Source organism: Salvia hispanica, chromosome 5 (assembly GCF_023119035.1).
Source record: "Salvia hispanica cultivar TCC Black 2014 chromosome 5, UniMelb_Shisp_WGS_1.0, whole genome shotgun sequence".
Lineage (NCBI taxonomy): Eukaryota > Viridiplantae > Streptophyta > Magnoliopsida > Lamiales > Lamiaceae > Salvia > Salvia hispanica.
Window position 1 is genome coordinate 39,726,126 of NC_062969.1, and position 17,738 is coordinate 39,743,863.

Here is a 17,738-nt window from a genome sequence, read left to right on the forward strand (position 1 = left end):
TATTTATTTTGATGGCCACGTAAATTCCCAACCTATAATATTTATTTTATTTAAAAAACATAAATTTTCTCATGACTATTTATATTTTATACCCTTCATTAGCGGAAGGGTCGGCATCTCTACAATATCTCGAGAAAGATAATTATGTAGAAAATATTTGAACATTAAATAAGACTATTAATTTTAATTATTATTATAATTATTGATTTCAAATCGTCCAACACGTGTTTCTTTAATTGCATCCAACATCCAACTATTTTTGGAGAGTGTGTTATAGGGAAAATTGCAAAATATAGGATAATGGACTAAAATTTAAACCACCCATCATTGATTCATTATACGTATTAACATAGTGGTGATAGCAATAGTTTTTTTTTTTTTAATTATACTACTTAACTAAACACGACGCCTTAATTTTATAAAATCATGCAATGTCACCATTCTAGTACTATCATAAAAAATGGGTAATTAAAAGTAAATATTTAAACTGCAAAATCCTAATTTAGTTAAATTTTGTCATTTTTGCTTCATCAACTTCGCTATCATTCTTATCATGCAATAAATGACTAAGTTTGAAATATATTTTAGTCATTTATGGCAATAGTAAATTTGGGTGAGTGAATATTTTTAACCGATCTTCGATTTTCGTTTGAGCTTACCTAAACCTAGAATGAATAGGGGTTATGGAAAACAAAAAATGAATATTCAATTTTGTCCCATTGTTTTATCATTTCATAAAAAATATCAATCTTAGCGTAATTTTAAACGCCACCCAATATTTCAATTTCAACTAAAAATATCGAATATAAAATTTTCAGACAAAATTACTCCCAAATTTTTGAAAGAAAATACTCACGGTTTTACCGAAATCAATTTAAAAACTGCTGAAGCATAGAAGCCAAATCAAAGTTAAGTTCAGAACTATTATAGTAGTGTATTTAATTTTTTACGTTGTATTAATTTCGTAATTCTACGACTGTGAAAAGACAAACGCCGATTGGACGTCGGAGAATTCGGTGGTAGTGTCGAACCAAGCACGACTTCGTAATTGATTAGACGATCAAGGAACAACTGGAACAAGAAGATTTATAGGTTTCAAAAACTCAGATGTAATTTCATCCGATCTTTTGGACATTGTGAAGTGACGATTATAACGTAAAAACGTACGAGATAAAATCAATATTTATCTAAAAATAAAGAATAAAAGTGACAGGGCGTTATCCGGTGGAATTGGCAGGCGGGCTATCCAATCAATGGTTTCGTCGGTGAAGGTTTTATTATTCGTCGCTATACCACCAACCATTTTTCAATTATTGATTCATTTCCTAAATTCCTTTCTATTTTATGTTTCTCTCAAATTACTCTTTTCTCCTCCTCTCTATTTAATGTGTGACAGCATAATGGCGGTGGAATGTATCTTTTGATATGATAGAATGACGGTATTGCCCTCGCAATCTTACAAATATTTTAGTACTCATATTTATTTGCTTTAGGTATATGATTGAGTGTAGTGTAATAATTTAATTAGATTTTATATGTATTTTATTTTTTAATAGTAGGAAAAATAAGTCAAACAAAGTGCTATTATATGTCACAAATTAGTACGGAGAGTGTTGTGGTCTTGTGGAACACGTGATATAAGTGTGTTTATTTTATTTCCATTTCCTATAAATAATATAGAACTGAATAAATTCAAATATATCTCCCAGTCTAAATCGAGTAAAAACAATTAAATTTATGCGGCTCCATATGTATATCGGCAAACGTGAAGGTCCACTTTATTATCCACATTTTTGGTGGGTCTTTCTTTTTCCTAAAATTAGTTGAATACTTTTTTTTTTTAAAGTAATAGAACTATAAAATACAACGAGTCAACGATCCAGATATTTTGATCCCCACCTAAATAAATAAATAAAGTTACTAGAAAGATTGAAGCACAAAAGAAATTATTCCCAGAGAAAAACAGCTTCTTTGCATTTGAAAGGGATAAATTCTACAAAAATAAAATAAAAACACAATTTCATCGATTTTTGTCTCAGCAAGAATGCCACAACAACAAAATCACTATTATCACCATGTTAATTAACTAATCTATGAACAGACATCAAATTTATTAAATTACCACAATTTCAATATAAAACTTACGAATAAAACATTCTTTAACTAGCCAATGTTCCAAAATACAGACTATACATTAATCATTTACTCAAATATTGGAGTGCTACATATTACCATCAATGTGAACATATTTATAACCAAAAATCACAGCAAAACCACAATGGTTCATCTTTGAAAACATATGTAACTTCACTAACAACGGCCATGTTTCATGGTTTCAGATGAACATTTGCCTAAGCATCTATTTTGTAAACATTTCTAAGGTAACACGACGAATTCCTAGCTCGTGGTGTAAGTGTGGCTTCCGATTAGCAAAACCAGCGAATTCCATTTCAACAAGATTGAAAAGACCCAATCTTACTAGCACCGTGATATTGAAAACTTATGCAGAGCCGTATCCCAAGCAGTTAAGACAGCGTTGGACCCTACAATAAGAACGATAACCTTTAACAACTTAATTTTTTACACGACAAGACGTTTTTGAAGAGGAAATAACTCACTTGAATCCATCACAGGTTGGACAGACACAAGGGTTTATGAAGATTGGATCATAGAGTGGAGACCAATTTATAGTGCCACACCCTTTACACGTCTTGCACGCGTAGTAGCCAACTGCTTTACAGCTCCGACATGGCCGCCCATATTTTTTCTGCAAAAGCAACCTACATTAAACAGCCATAAGTGTACATAATAGCTAAACACGATTCCTTGATTTGCACTGAACCGAAAGCGAAGCAGTGTAAAGAAAAAGCAAAAACGACAAAGACGTGTAAATTTGGGTGGGATATATACTTCACCATATAAACTACTCCAAGTTGCTTATACAACACAGTGCACTCTAACCTTTTTAAATGAAGTGTAGCGTTCGGAAACTGAAGAGGACAGAAAACCAACAGCGAAAACTCCACCAAGAAGCGAAACAGCAACTGATGCTACCATACGCAGGGGATGGGAAACACCGTTTGGCATTTCAAATAACAACGAATTTGTAAACTGCAAAACAAACTGAGCTTCTACTCAATGAATGACCTCAACATAACTTGGAAGAGGCCTTCGTAGTCCTATACGGAAAATCGAGCATGAAGCTATCTCGTCAACGCTTAAATGCTAACGAGGAATAAAATAACTGCTGCTAAGCTCCTAAAAAGAAGACCTTTGAGTAAAGAACATTCGATTAACGAAAATAGAGCTGGCAATCAAACACATTATTTACAAGCTTACAAATTCAGCATCAAAATTCACAATCAAACTCAAGCTTAGCAAATTCAGCTATCAAAATTCGCAATCAAACACAAGCTTAGCAAATTCAGCCATCAAAATTGGCAATCAAACTCAAGCTTTGCAAATTCAGCTATCAAAATTGGCAATCAAACTCAAGCTTTGCAAATTCAGCTATCAAAAGTGGCAATCAAACACAAGCTTAGCAAATTCAGCTATCAAATTATTAAATTCAGCTATCCAATTATTCGTTTCCCTATTCCATTTGCAATGCGCATTATAGCAACACGATAATTAAAGTTTCCACATAAATTCCAAATTGAAAAGGCCAAATCACGTAGGAAAACACCAACGCAATCAATTCAAAATCTTCAAAGAAAGAATGTAACTATTTAATTCACCACAAATCGAAAATTAGAAGAAATATTACCTTCTGTGTGCAGTTTATCACATAATGCACCGCAAAAAAGGGGATAATCTCAAATTCAACCATAAACAAAGCTAGAGACCACGTGAATTTCGCCGGAGAGGTTGCCGGAGGTCGGGCGGTGGTGGAGCGGCGAGGCAGGGAAAGAGGGAGAAGTCGCCGCTTTTTCACCGAATTTTAATTTATGGAGAATTTTAATACTAAGATTTGGTATTTTTTATTTTCTTTATACTAAAACATTGGAGTATTAAATTTTAGTATGTTTCCCAATTAAATAAATCAACTGGACTAAAAAAATATATATTATCCTAGTTTTTTGGGGGGAGACCTTTATCGAACTAATATACCCATACTTTTTCTTTATTGAACATATCTGCAATTCTAATTGAAAGGTGACCAAAGTAGGTGAAATAAATGGATTCTTTAAAAAGAGACCAAAGTGAGTCTACAAAAATATGAACCCAGTTAGATACTAGTATATGAAAATAAAAACATTTTGTTTAATTTCATAAATCGAGAAACAAAGTGTAAATACACATGAAGAAAGGTACTAGTAATTATGTTTTGACGATAAAGTTAAATGTCAATTAAACGTTGCTGCATAACTAGTTTGTTTGAATACTCACTCTATCCCGGTTAAGATGACACATTGCTTAGCCGGCACGAGGTTTTAGGAGTTATTGGTTAAAGTGTTTAATTGGAGAGACAAGGTGAATGTAAGTATTAAAATAGAGAGATAAAGAAATATTTATATTTTAATAGGAGTGAGAAAAAGTGGTTGGGTGTATTAATTGGAGAGAGACAGTTACCAAAAAATGAATTGTGCCATCTTAGTTGGGACAAACTAAAAAGGAAAATGTGTCATATTAAGCGAGACGGATGGAGTATTTGTTGTTGAGATATCAAATATTACTCCATTCAACGATTGAAGTTTATCAATTCGTCCGTTTTGAAAAAAAGCACAATAAAAAGTTAATAACTAAGGAAAGTAATTTTGACCAAATATATACGCATACTATTATGTCAGTCAATAATCCCGTTATTCAATTTTGAGATATTAACAAAAATTAATGGCATTCTAGTTTTGGTAACATAATTCATCACTTTCTTATTTGGTAATTCAAGTAAAATCTCTTTTTTCACATTTAAACTATTGTTACATACTATCAATACAACTATTAGTAATGGATGAAGAAAGTATATTATTGCGTTTCGAAAACATTATACCCTCCATTGCACAATAAAAATAATGGTTGAGCAACTATTTATACCAAACACTATTAAATTAAACCCCACTCTACAAATAATTAAATAGTACATTATACTAAGTTATAGCACGGCAATGGTAAATAACTACGCCCTAAGCCACGAGATTAAAGTCGTGAATATAGGTATAGTAGTATTTAATGAAGGCGTTTGGTAATTTCCTTTGTTAAATATACGTGGCCGTTATTTTGAGTGTTTTTTTTTGTGATAATATTTATATTTTGATATGAACTATCTGTTCTAAATTCTACTACTAAGTTCTAAATTTGTAAATTGAAGACAATAATTTTTGCTATATTTTTATATTACTCAAAATATAAATTTTTTTGATGTTAAAAATTGTCATGCAACCCACTCAAAGACTGTGCGACTCGACTGCCGTCAAACATTCGGGGCACAAATAGAGATTTAGATTTCTAATTAAGTAATAATACCGACTTTTTAAAGATTTTATAATCATGCAATTTTGAGTTTTTTTTTTAATTTAATTTTTAATAATTTTGATTATGTATTTTTAAATTTAATTTTCATTTCATATTTTAAGTAAATCACATAATTAATTAAAATATATAATAAATAAAATACCGTAAAATATATAATACTCACTCCGTTCCGGATAATTCATCCCAGTTTTCCATTTCGGTCCGTCCCACATAATTTGTCCCACTTCACTTTTACCATTTTTGGTAGTGGACCTCATATTCTACCAACTCATTCCTACTCACATTTATTATAAAACTAATATATAAAGGTATGACTCACATTCCACTGACTTTTTCAACCCACTTTTCATTACAATTCTTAAAACCCGTGCCCGATCAAAGTGATCCGAATTATCCGGGACGAAGGGAGTAAATAAAATACCGGGTCCATGAATATTGGTCCATGAGTGTGATAGAAGTATATCGTGGATGGAAAAGAATAATTAGACTCAAATAACAATTTATTAATTATCGAAATTAAATAAGAAGGGCAATTCGGTCAATTTCCTCCCACCCAATCAAACCTAGATTCCATAAACTCCGCTAGCCCTCCAAGGGCACTTTCGTCATCTTTTAATATTTTTTTGATTATTTTCCCTGGCTTAAAATTCATTGCAATTTGCAGAATCACAGCTTCTCTTATTCAACCATCAACCTCTCTCTCTCTCTCCACCCAACAACACAACCACACCACCCTCCCCAATTACAAAAACATTATGATGGTAAAAATAAAACAAAAGGTGGTAGATGCATGAGTAAAACACCAACCTACTTGTGTTGTAAACTACAACCTCTTTCTCTCTCTATTCTTACCATCTTCCTTTTGTAATCCACACAAACCAAAACCACCCCCTCCCCCTCTCCTCCTCGGTTTCCCCGCACCGCCACCTCCCTTTTCCCCCCTCCCCTCTGCCTCTCCAAGGTACAATCCCTTCCCACAATGGCTTCTTGTCTTGATGCACACACATATTTGTGTTTCTAAACTGTTTTGTCTGCATCGGTTGACTTGGAGTCTTGCACTAATTGCTGTTTGTCACATGGCCTTTGGCATTGGCTCACCCTGAATGATGACAAGTTTGTGTCTTTTTTTCACCCCAGAGGTGTTTAGCTTCTCGATTTGTGGGCTGTGGGAGGTTAAAGATTGTATTTTTATGTTGGGTTTATCCTTTTCTTGCCTCCATGAAAGGTGGTAGGTTGGTGGGGTTGACTTGGGGAATTTTTGGGTAATTATGTAGATTCGATGAAATTCTTTTTCTGTTTAGGGTGATGGGTTGGTGGTATTGGGTGCTGGTCTATTTTTATGGCAATTTTGGATATGTTGGGTGTTGTTTTCTCACCACCTTTTTTTATCTTTTGGGTAGGGCTGGTTAGGGTTCTTGATTTTTTCTTGGTCACCTTTGGGCTTTTCAGGCTGAGGCGATTTTCTTGAAGCTTTTATGTGTGTTTGTAGTTTTCTTGAAATTAGATGTTAATTTCGGTGTTTCTTGTTTGTGTTTATGTGCTCAAAGTAATGTGATGTCAAGAAATTGGTTGCAGAACATAGGCAGCTCTGTATTGGCATAAGAATCAGTAACTTGCCGCTGAGTTCAAGAATTTCGCGGAGTTGTTTGTGTATTTATGTTAATGACTTTTGGTTTCGTGTGTGAGATCTGAGGTGCTGCTATACATTATGTTGAGATATCTGCTGTGAAATTGCACGATGGTGGCGTTTTGAGCTATGCATACCTGTGGTTGACTAACGTTGTGGCTTGTCTTGTAGGACCTGCAATGGTGAGCCTTCGTAGGCGCAAGCTCTTGGGATTGTGCTCTGGTATTTCCTATATCCGCTAGATGATGTTCTTTGTATGCGTGTATTCAACAATCAATGCATATGCCTATTTTATGCACTCATGACTGATTAACTGATTCTGATTCGTTCGTCCATGGCAATTTTGCTGGCCATGATCACTTCCTTCGAGTTCTGACTCAATACTATGTATATAGGATTCAATTCTTTTTTGGCTCCAATTTCGCCGATTTTTGAGCAAGGACAGGATCCTGAGAATGCTGAAAACACTAAACCAGTGAGTGTTCATCCTCTGCCTTTGAATGGCAGTCCCAAACCAAAAGAAGTAAGCTTCTCATTACCAACATTCATATGCATCTTTGATTATGTTCGTGGGGCTCTCAATGCTCATCTTTTACACTGTTAGTTTTTTGGCTTCAAATTACCCTCTAAAGTTAGGACCAATGTTCTGCATAACTGTCTGATAAGAAGATGATAGAGCCCTTGAACTCTAAGTTTAATCGAAAATAGAATCATTATCCACAGACAGAGGGCTGTTCTAATCTTCATATAATATTAGTTGATTGTGTGTGTATGTGATAACATTTCTGAATGGTTCTTGTGATCCTACCCTTGTCGTTGGCATCTCTGTTACTACTGATTCGTACTTCTTTAAGCATTTGCACAGAGAAAATGAGTAGCTAACATATTGTGTTTGAAGTGAATGGATGAATGCTGGAATATAATTTCTCGATTATCTCATTGTTTTTGTCATTGCAAATTCATTCTTATGTATATTTGTTGACATCGATTTCTGTCGTTGTCTAGGAAACCAGCTTGGAAACCGGCCCTGGTTCGTCAAACATGTCTGCTGTTTCGAGTGCATCACTTCAGCATTTTCCTGGTCTGTTCTCATTCTTTATACGTCCCTTCTTGATCTGATCGAGTACTCCTATCAGCTTTGGTTCCGAGTAGAATTATACTATCTATTTTTGCAGAGTTTGTCTATGTCTTCCATTTATGCAAATTATATTCATTTTGTAAGTATAATTTATAACAGCTGTAGATGATTGCATTATGCTTAAATCAACAGCATACCTTCATTTGGATGTGTCAGTTCACGACTAAACAGTAATCGAACATGCTTAGTTTCCTCATATGTTTTTCATCGGCCCTTCATAGCCCAAGGTGAATAGGAGTAGCTCCAGAAAAGATGAAATTATCGCAAATTATGACTGAGTCGTGCATTATAATGGCTATCACGTGTATACACATCGTACCAAATGTAGCAGCAAAGCTCCTTGGACTTTATTGATTTGAAGTCTATAGTAACATATGTCCACTCAATTTGGACTTTGCTTTTCTGATGGATTAGCCTAAATATGTTCGATTGAATTAGTATTGAGTTGGTTTCGTAACATATTGTACTCAATTTGAACTTTGTATTTCTGATGAATTCACCCATATAGTGTGTTCTGACTGATTCAGTAAGTGAGTTTCTTTGATTCTTTGTTGCTTACCTGTTTCATTTCTAGCAGAGGTTAAACGAAGAAAGAGACACAGAAGGAAGCACGTCGAAAACCAAGAACCATGCATCATGAGAGGCGTCTATTTCAAGAATTTGAAATGGCAAGCTGCCATTAAAGTTGACAAGAAACAGATCCATTTAGGAACTGTAGGCTCCCAGGAAGAGGCCGCTCGACTTTATGACAGGTATCATAAACGTCTCCCCTTCGTCTCCATCATCCCAACAGCATCAGCCCTAATCTCTCCATTATGATTCTTGTATCAAGTTGAGTTCCCTTGGTCGTTGAACCTTATAGAAACGGTCCAACCTCATGCTCGATTTAGGTAGTCGCACACTTTCTCAAGTTAGATTGATGAGCAAAGATAACACATTCAACTCATGAGTATACAAACCATATTTGGTTTAGATTTGTGTTCCATAGTGGCAATATTGTACGACGTTTCATTCGACTCTAAAACACGCGCAGGGCCGCGTTCATGTGTGGAAGAGAGCCCAACTTTGAACTATCCGAGGAGGAAAAGCAGGAGCTCAGGAAATTCAACTGGGACGAATTCTTAGCCATCACGCGCTCCGCCATCACCAACAAGAGTAAGTTTTTTCCCGAGTTCTTGATACCTCACGCCACTCACTGCATAACACACACCTCTGATTCGAACCCATGAATTGCCAGAAAGCCAGAGACGTAGCGGGACTGGGCCGCGGAGGAAGCTTCTAGACAACGACTGGGAGGGCGAGGAGCAAGGACGAAGTGGTCCATCGGCTTCTGAAGATGATATGTTAGCTCCATAACCCCCCATTGATCACCTTCTTTACCACTTTTTCTTCTTCTTTTTCTTATATAAATACATATATTTTGGCTTAAGGCTAAAGAATTTATTCGGTTTTTGGTATATAATCGCCCCTATTAGGGCAGATTCCACAAGGAAAAGATACAATATTTTGCTGTAACATCATCATTGTTTATCATCTCTCGTCTGAGAAATATTAGTTTTATTGCACAATTTAAGGTATAGCATGATCTTGATTACATACAATATGTATTCTCAAATCATACAAATTAATATAAATTAAATTTACGAACAAAATTACAACCCCTATATAAATTAAATAAACAAATTACAACCCCTATATGAACTAAATTAAACTAAATAAATTTTCTCTAATAATCATTAGCACTCTCTATCTCTAAATACATGGAGTAGTAGTTAATAAAATATGAAATGGTCTATATGTTAAATTTATTCAAGCACATATATTTAATATACATAGTTTAGTGCTAATCAGATTTACAGAAAGAAAAGGATGGATTTATGCCAATTTAGAACCAAATTCTATTTAATTAATACTTATATAAAAATGTGGGCCAGTTTTCAAAGATGTTAGTTTTATTTCGAGTTAAATTAAAACTTTTAAAATCGTAACATATTAATTTTGAGACGTTCACAAATTTGGGTTTAGGGTTAGTCTGGGCCTCAAGGTGATGGCCCAACTGAATTCTGTCACCTATGTTTATAAATACAAATCGTAATACTCCTTATTGTCATTTTTGGTAATTAATTTTTAGTATTAGATAGCAAAATTAGTACTGATAGTTAGGGCTGGGGAAAAATATCGAAAAATTATCGAATTTTCGATATATCGTAATTTTCGATACGATACGATATCGTATCGTAAGTTTTCGATACGATAACGATATGAATTTCCTTATATCGCGATATATCGTTTTATATCGAAAATAAGATATATATCGAAAATTTTCGATATATCGAAAATAAGATATATATCGAAAATTTTCGATATATCGATATCTTCGATATATATCGAAATTTTCGATATATATCGATATTTAACGATATATCGAATTTCGGTACGATATATCGAAATATCGATACGATATGAAATTTTTTTAATACCGAAAGTTCGATATATCGAAACTTTCAATACGATAACTAACGATATGAAATTCTTTCATATCGATATTTTCGATACAATACACGATACAACGTTTTCGATACGATATATCATTGATAATTAATGTTGTAGTTGTGACACTACACATATGGAATTGTTATTTTTGTTTGAATTGAAACTTTACCATATTCACACCATCGATTTGTGACTTGCCATATATGTATATAAGATTTATCAAAATCGCCCAATTTAATCAAATCAATAGATTGTGAAACAATGATATTTCCCATGATTATATTTATACAAGTGCGGACCCTCCGACCCTACCCGACCCGACCTGACCCGATATGTACAAAACAACATTCCAAAAAGAAGTTATGCTTTTTCCCATCAAATTAGGTGAGAAAAATCTCTAAATGTGAGCTGAGAAACAGTAATGTTGAAAGAAGCAATTCACATTTTTTCTATTTAATTTGTGTAGACTAGCTAGCACGATTAATAGATAATAATGAATACAGATGATTAAATTACAACTCCTATGTATAATAAGAAAGAAAAGAAATATACAAACTAAATTTTCAACCCCTATATAACTACATAAATAAAGAGTTTGTTTAGCTGAACAATCAATTGATAACAGTTTTGTAAATAAAAATAGTCAACATTGAGGATAAAAAAAAATGTACAAACTAAAATGATACTACTTTGTGCATACCCAAGTTTCTTTTGAGTGAGAGAAAATTTGGAGTAACAAGAATGGAGTTGATAAAGTAACTATTACCCTTCATTATGCCATACTTACCAATACTTTCAAAACTTCTCTTCTCGTTGGAGTAGTATAGAAAGAGCTGCGTCCTCCATAATATCAACATGTCACCATTTTTGTAAACTTTGATAGGCTGAAGACGTTTGTAGCCTTGTAGGATTCTTGACAAAAATAAAGTTTTCTGCTGAATTTTAATTTAGGTTCTTCCACGGGGATGACATGTACCTTGCTCCAATATTTCTCGACTTGTTCATATTCCTTCATCAACCAGATCACACTATCGTTGGGTTCATCGTTACAAAAACACAAGCAATCCCCCAAAGTATACAACGTTCCTTTGGGAGAAGTTATTCCTTTGTAATAACATTCAAGGGGTGGAGAAAGGGTGCTAAAACATTCTGCTTCGAGATCAAAGCAACAAATATAAGGAATCTCGTTCTTATTTGAAACCAACAAATGGAGATTGCCACTAACCAATGCACCAACGGATCTCAAACAACGGTCAAACAAGGGGGTAGCGGCTGCTTCAACATGTCTCCATGAAGATCCAGATTCAAGAGTGTATACATGTAGTAAGGGTTAAGATGGACAACTTTGTGTTGTCCGCTTATTCTGCTCACTCCAATTCCATAACAATCTTGTTGACGGCAAGTAAGACGCCCACTGAGCAGGATACCTTCACTTGTGATAGGATTACATACGTAAAGTTTATCCATAAAAGGATTTTTAAGAAGAAGCAAACCGTTGGAAGAACCTTGTATTGTTGATGCTTCAGGGAAATCAAACTTAATGATTGGATCCCGCTCGGGCTTGTGGTTGGGCTTGTCTTCCAATTCGAAAACATTGAACCAATTTGAATCTGCACTTGGCATCGAGATCACTAGTGCGGGGGCGGATTTAGAAAGATGAGACTTGAAAAAATAATCACTCTCAATAAGATCGAGCCATGGTTTGCAGACATTTTTGCAAATTGCAATATTTTTGAGAGGGAGTCTCAATAGGATATCGGCGAAGATTTCCCATGGTAGGTATGTGAACAAATCTTGCTTCATTCTTCTCTAGCAAATGCACACTACCTCGAATTTGGACTATCCTATTCCTATTGAATTGGTCTCCTATTTATAAGATTTATGAGTTGCCTTATACTCATATAAATAGGATTTATGACTTCAAAAGAGATTCCTAATCCAGTTCGTCCAATTTAATTAAGTTAAATTTATTGGGAGTACGGCATCTGACTATAAACTTATATAAAAAGAGTAAAAATATTAATTTAGATTACAGTTAAGATTTTCTATGATTCAAAATCAGAAACCAGATATTCAAGCTCATTGTCGTCAAAATTGTACGTAGATTCAAAATCAGAAACCAGATATTCAAGCTCATTGTCGTCAAAATTGTACGTAGATAGTAACAAGGTAATAGACGAGCGGATATTACCTTGAATATGGTAGATTGTAAAATAATGTTATTTCCATGATAATATTTAGATAACAACTCTTTTTTTATTATGTAATTTCCTTTTGTTTAGATAATATTCAATAAATTTTTATTAGAAAAATCATTCTCTTTATTTTTAAAAATAAATATATAATTTAATATTCAAACTCATATATTCATAATCCGAAGTAGTTTTTGAAAGGTAACTTGATTACCTTTTGGTACTAATTAGTTGAGATTTTCTAGCAATAAGGTTTTTTTGAAATCCGTTGGAATAAAAATAATTAAACTTGATTTTTGTAGTAGAATTATCTAGATATGATAAATATCTAGATATATGAAGAATTATCTAGATATTAGTATGTATTAAAATATTTAGATATTTTAGGAGAATTATCTAATATTTTGTAGAATTCTCTAGAATTAGTATGTACTCCCTCCGTCCCATAAAAGTTGAGTCGTATTTCTTTTTAGTCCGTCCCAACAAAGTTGAGTCATTTCCTTTTTTAACAAAAGACAAAACATCTAATCACTCTTACTTTATTCCATCATTTACTTTACTCTCTCTTGTCTTTCCTACTTTTTTCATCTCTCCTATTTATTTAATATAAATTCTTAATCTCAGTGCCCAAAAGTTGTCTCAACTTTTATGGGATGGAGGGAGTATTAAAATATATAGATATTTTAGTAGAATTCTCTAGAATGTTAGGAAAATATCTAGATTATTATGGAGAAAAAATCTAAATATAAAATATTATAGATTCTAGTAGAGAATTCTAGAAAATGGAGCTAAACTAGATCAATTCACAAAAATATTTATTTGGATTGAAATTATTTATCGGAAAAATCAGAAAATCTCTATTTAAATTCGAACAAAAAAATTAGGAGAAAATTTAGAAAATAAAAAAAATTTGTTATTTTTTCAACACATGTAATGATTAATAAAATGCTAACAAATAAAAATTATTGTTCTGATTAATAAAATTATAGGAGTACTTATCGTAATCTAATTTATTATTTGTTAGTAGCCTTATATCTTGAATTTAACTATGTGTTTATATAAAATTGAAACCCAAGTTACATCCCAACTATATAAGCATTTATTTCCATTAAAATGTTTAAAATCAATTCATGAAACCAATACAAAAAAGCAAACTGATCAAATCTGTATAACTAAAGTTTTATTTCATCAGATCCTAACATTAAACTACAAAAAATCTTTAGCAGTCGTCCAATCATTTATTTCAACCAAAATATAACAAAATAGTAAGCTTTTCTATATGGGGTTGGGTCATATCCAAAAACTAAATCCAAAAACTAAAATCTTTTTTAATACATCATTTAAGTCAAGAGAAACAGTAAACATAAAAAAAAAAATTACAAGTCCATGATGAGGATAAAAAAATGTAGAAACTAAAATGATATTACATTCTGCATACCTAAAGTTCTTTTGAGTGAGACAAAATTTGGAATGAGAAGAATAGAATTGATATAGTAACTATCATTCTTCAATTTGCCATAAGAACCAATTTTTTCAAGACTTTGGTTCCTGTTGGAATAGTATACAAAGAGCCTCTCTTCCCATAACATCAACATGTTACCATTTTTGTAAACTTTGATAGGTTGAAGACGTGAGTAGTGATAATCTGGACCATTGAAAGGACGTCGGCCGAAGACACCAAAACTAGGTATGACGGCACATACCTTGCACCAACGTTTCTCGACTTGTTCATATTTCTTCAACAACCAGATCGCTCTCGCAGAACTACAACCATATGCGTGTTCGTCACCACTAAAACACAGACAATCCCCCAGAGTATACAACATCTCCTTGGGGAAATATGTTTCTCCGTAGTAACATTCAAGGGGCGATTCAAGGGGCGAAGAAAACTTGCTAAAACATTCTGTTTCAAGATCAAAGCAACAAACATAATGATGCTTTGTCCCCGGTATTGAAACAAGCCAATGCAGATTGCCACTAACAAATGCACCATAGGAGCTCAAACAATGATCAAACAAGGGGATAGTAGATTTAACGAGTCTCCACGAAGATCCAGACTCAAGAGTGTATACATGACATTCGTTAGGGTTAGGGTTAAGATAGACAACCTTATGTTGTCTGCTTATTCTGCTCACTCCAATTCCATAACAACCTTCTCGAGGGCCACGAAGCTCAACAAATTCACGGGTGATCGGATTGCATACGTAAAGAAGATCATCGATAGAACGGTTTTTGAGAAGAAGCAAGCCGTTGGCGGAACCCTGTATCGTTGTGAGTTGGGGAAAATCAAACTTGGTGATTGCATTGTTCTTGGGCTTGCCCTTGCGTTTGTCTTCCAAATTGAAAAGATTGAACCGATTTGATTTAGTATCGGGAATCGAGACCACTAGGGCAGGGGCGGATTTAGAAATATGGGACTCGAGAAAATAGGGACTCTCGATGAGATTGAGCCATGGTTTGCAAACGCATTTGCAAATTGCAATGTTTTCGAGAGAGAGTCTCAATAGGATATTGGTGAAGATTTCTGATGGTAAGAATGCGAACAAATCTTGCTTCATTCTTGGATGGATTGAGAGATAACACAAATTCACAATACCTCTCTCTCTTTATAATTCTCACCACAAATTCACAATACCTAGAATTTGGACTCTCCTATTTCGACTCTCTATATTCTCTCCTATGGAATTGGGATCCTATTTATAAGATTTATGACTTGATCTCATTTTATGGAAATAAAAGATACATTGCATACCATATCCTTATTTAAGATTTGTGTATTTCTACCTATATACTTATATTTCGATTTGTTGTTATTTGATTTTAATTTGAAACAAAGATTAATGGAGTCTACTTTTAACTGCACTGGACTCTATTTATTATCTGAATCAAAATAAAATATGAATTCTTCATCTCATCCTTAAAACAGCAATATAAGGGAATATTTAGGTTTTTTAAATTTGAAATCGATTTGTGAATTTTATTCATTCAAACTAATCTAATGGAGTACTACATATAGGGTGGGAATACGGGTATCCGTGGATACCCGACCCGAAAAAACCGGGTATCCAAATCCGAAAATCATCAAAATGTCTATCCAAAACCCGCCCCGATATATTTTTAGGTACTCCAATACCCGCCCCGGGTATCCATATCCGATGTATCGGGTATCCAAATACCCGACTCTTTACATGTGTTAATAATTAATAAAAAAATTAAATTTTATATATTAATAGAAATATAGAAATATCTAAATTGACTAATATCTTTAATGTTTCATTTATTTTGTAGTATAAAACTAAAAAAAATGGATCACTTTTATTTTAAAGTATAAGATTATATTTAATGCAAAATGGCTAAACCTAATCTAAAACATGCTTTAAATAATAAATTGGATATTCGGGTAATACCCGATACCCATTCGGGTTATCCAATACCCGATTTATCTTATATTTCAATATCCAATCCCACACCCAATCCCATAAAATTGGATATTGGGTATCCAAATCCGGCGGATATCGGATCGGGTACGGGTAAATCCAAGACCCGATATCCGTATTCCCACCCCTAACTACCTATCACTGTTATTCTGCATTAATTTAGATAAATATTAATATTTTTAGATTAAATGTCTCCAAATTTAGAAACCAAATTATTTTAATAAAATAAAATTCTTTTGACTTTTTATATTTTCTAGAATATGTAAAATTTGACCTTCTTATACGGAGTAAATATCTTGTGAAATAAGTAAAATTTAATTTATTACTCCCTCCGTTCCATAATAGAGCCATTTTGCCATTTTGGTACGTTCCATACTAATAGAGTCATTTACCATTTTGGTAATTTAAAGTTAACATATTTTTTGCACACCTATTTTACTTTCTCTTACTTTATTCTCTCTTCATCTATCTACCTTTTTTATTTTCCACTTTATTCTCCCTTACATAATTCACCTAACACAATTTTTCTTAATCTCCATGCCGAAAAGAAACGCCTCCATTACTATGGAACGGAGGAAGTATATTTTTTGTTAACAAAGTTAACATAATTATTTCAATTTTAATTTCTATAAAATAAGAGCCATTTGTCAATTTTTTAGTAGTGTATTAGAAAATGTAGTATGCAATGTATGAGGTGATCCCTTCCGAAAATTTTTGAGAGAGAGAAAAGTTGAGTATGGTGTTAAAATAAAATTGCAGCCCAACTATTTATACACACATTAATTACAGTTAATACTAATACAAGAAAATAAGCTGAACAATTCTGCACAAGTAAAGGTTTATTTCATCAAGATCCAAGTCACTTATTTACAGTAAATCTTTGGCATCGTTCAATGCAATCAATTGACCAAAATATAAGAAAAGATCCACTCTTTCTATATGGGATTTCCATATCAAAAAACTAAAATCCATTATTATTATTTTGTGTTGAACCTGAACCAAATAATAGGAGTTTAGACGATGCTTGTGTGTGTATATAATCTTCTGGTGTTTCATGCGTAGGACACTGTCGCTTCTCAGCTACTCAAGAGATTAGCGAGACGAATTCCAGCACAACTCGCCCCTTGGATCTCGTGTTGATGACAAAGTGTTCGGGATATTTCTTCAGCAGGGCCAGCAATCCAACCCACGGCTTTCCTTGGGATTCTTGACCAGAATGATCCTCGGGCGTGAGATACTTCCTTACACGGCTGTGATGCCAGACGTCGCTGAATTGCTCCACGAGCTGCATACAGAGTCACGGCGAAGGTTGGTGATGACCCACCCCGTGATTAAGAACAATGTCAAGTTTTGGAACAAAACATGGATAATGCATAATG

The 17,738-nt window shown here is 33.5% G+C and overlaps 2 protein-coding genes across 7 annotated transcripts; one reads left to right on the forward strand and one right to left on the reverse strand.

Annotated features, from left to right (window-relative positions):
- Positions 1-2,171: 2,171 nt before the first annotated feature.
- LOC125190372 lies at positions 2,172-3,961 on the reverse strand. Of its 4 annotated transcripts, none has more exons than XR_007170905.1 (4): positions 3,767-3,961; positions 2,962-3,111; positions 2,619-2,780; positions 2,172-2,543 (listed from the first exon to the last, which is right to left on the reverse strand). XR_007170905.1 is itself a non-coding variant. In XM_048087656.1 (4 exons), the coding sequence occupies exons 1-4, from the start codon at positions 3,827-3,829 to the stop codon at positions 2,501-2,503; spliced, it is 417 nt and encodes a 138-aa protein (XP_047943613.1). In that variant the 5' UTR covers positions 3,830-3,959; the 3' UTR covers positions 2,172-2,500. The 4 variants fall into 4 exon arrangements, 3 of the variants coding, with proteins under 3 accessions (XP_047943613.1, XP_047943614.1, XP_047943615.1); XM_048087656.1 differs by having other exon boundaries at positions 2,619-2,767; positions 2,962-3,123; positions 3,767-3,959; XM_048087657.1 differs by having other exon boundaries at positions 2,619-2,767; positions 3,767-3,958.
- Positions 3,962-6,151: 2,190 nt separating this feature from the next.
- Positions 6,152-9,805, forward strand: LOC125187079 (ethylene-responsive transcription factor-like protein At4g13040). 3 transcript variants are annotated; one of them, XM_048083590.1, is made up of 7 exons: positions 6,152-6,433; positions 7,271-7,321; positions 7,495-7,622; positions 8,105-8,180; positions 8,815-8,989; positions 9,271-9,392; positions 9,475-9,805. In XM_048083590.1, exons 2-7 carry the CDS (start codon positions 7,279-7,281, stop codon positions 9,591-9,593), a joined length of 663 nt encoding a protein of 220 aa, XP_047939547.1. In that variant the 5' UTR covers positions 6,152-6,433; positions 7,271-7,278; the 3' UTR covers positions 9,594-9,805. The 3 variants fall into 3 exon arrangements, with proteins under 3 accessions (XP_047939547.1, XP_047939546.1, XP_047939548.1); XM_048083589.1 differs by lacking the exon at positions 6,152-6,433 and adding an exon at positions 6,676-6,700; XM_048083591.1 differs by lacking the exon at positions 6,152-6,433 and adding an exon at positions 7,145-7,165.
- Positions 9,806-17,738: the final 7,933 nt, after the last annotated feature.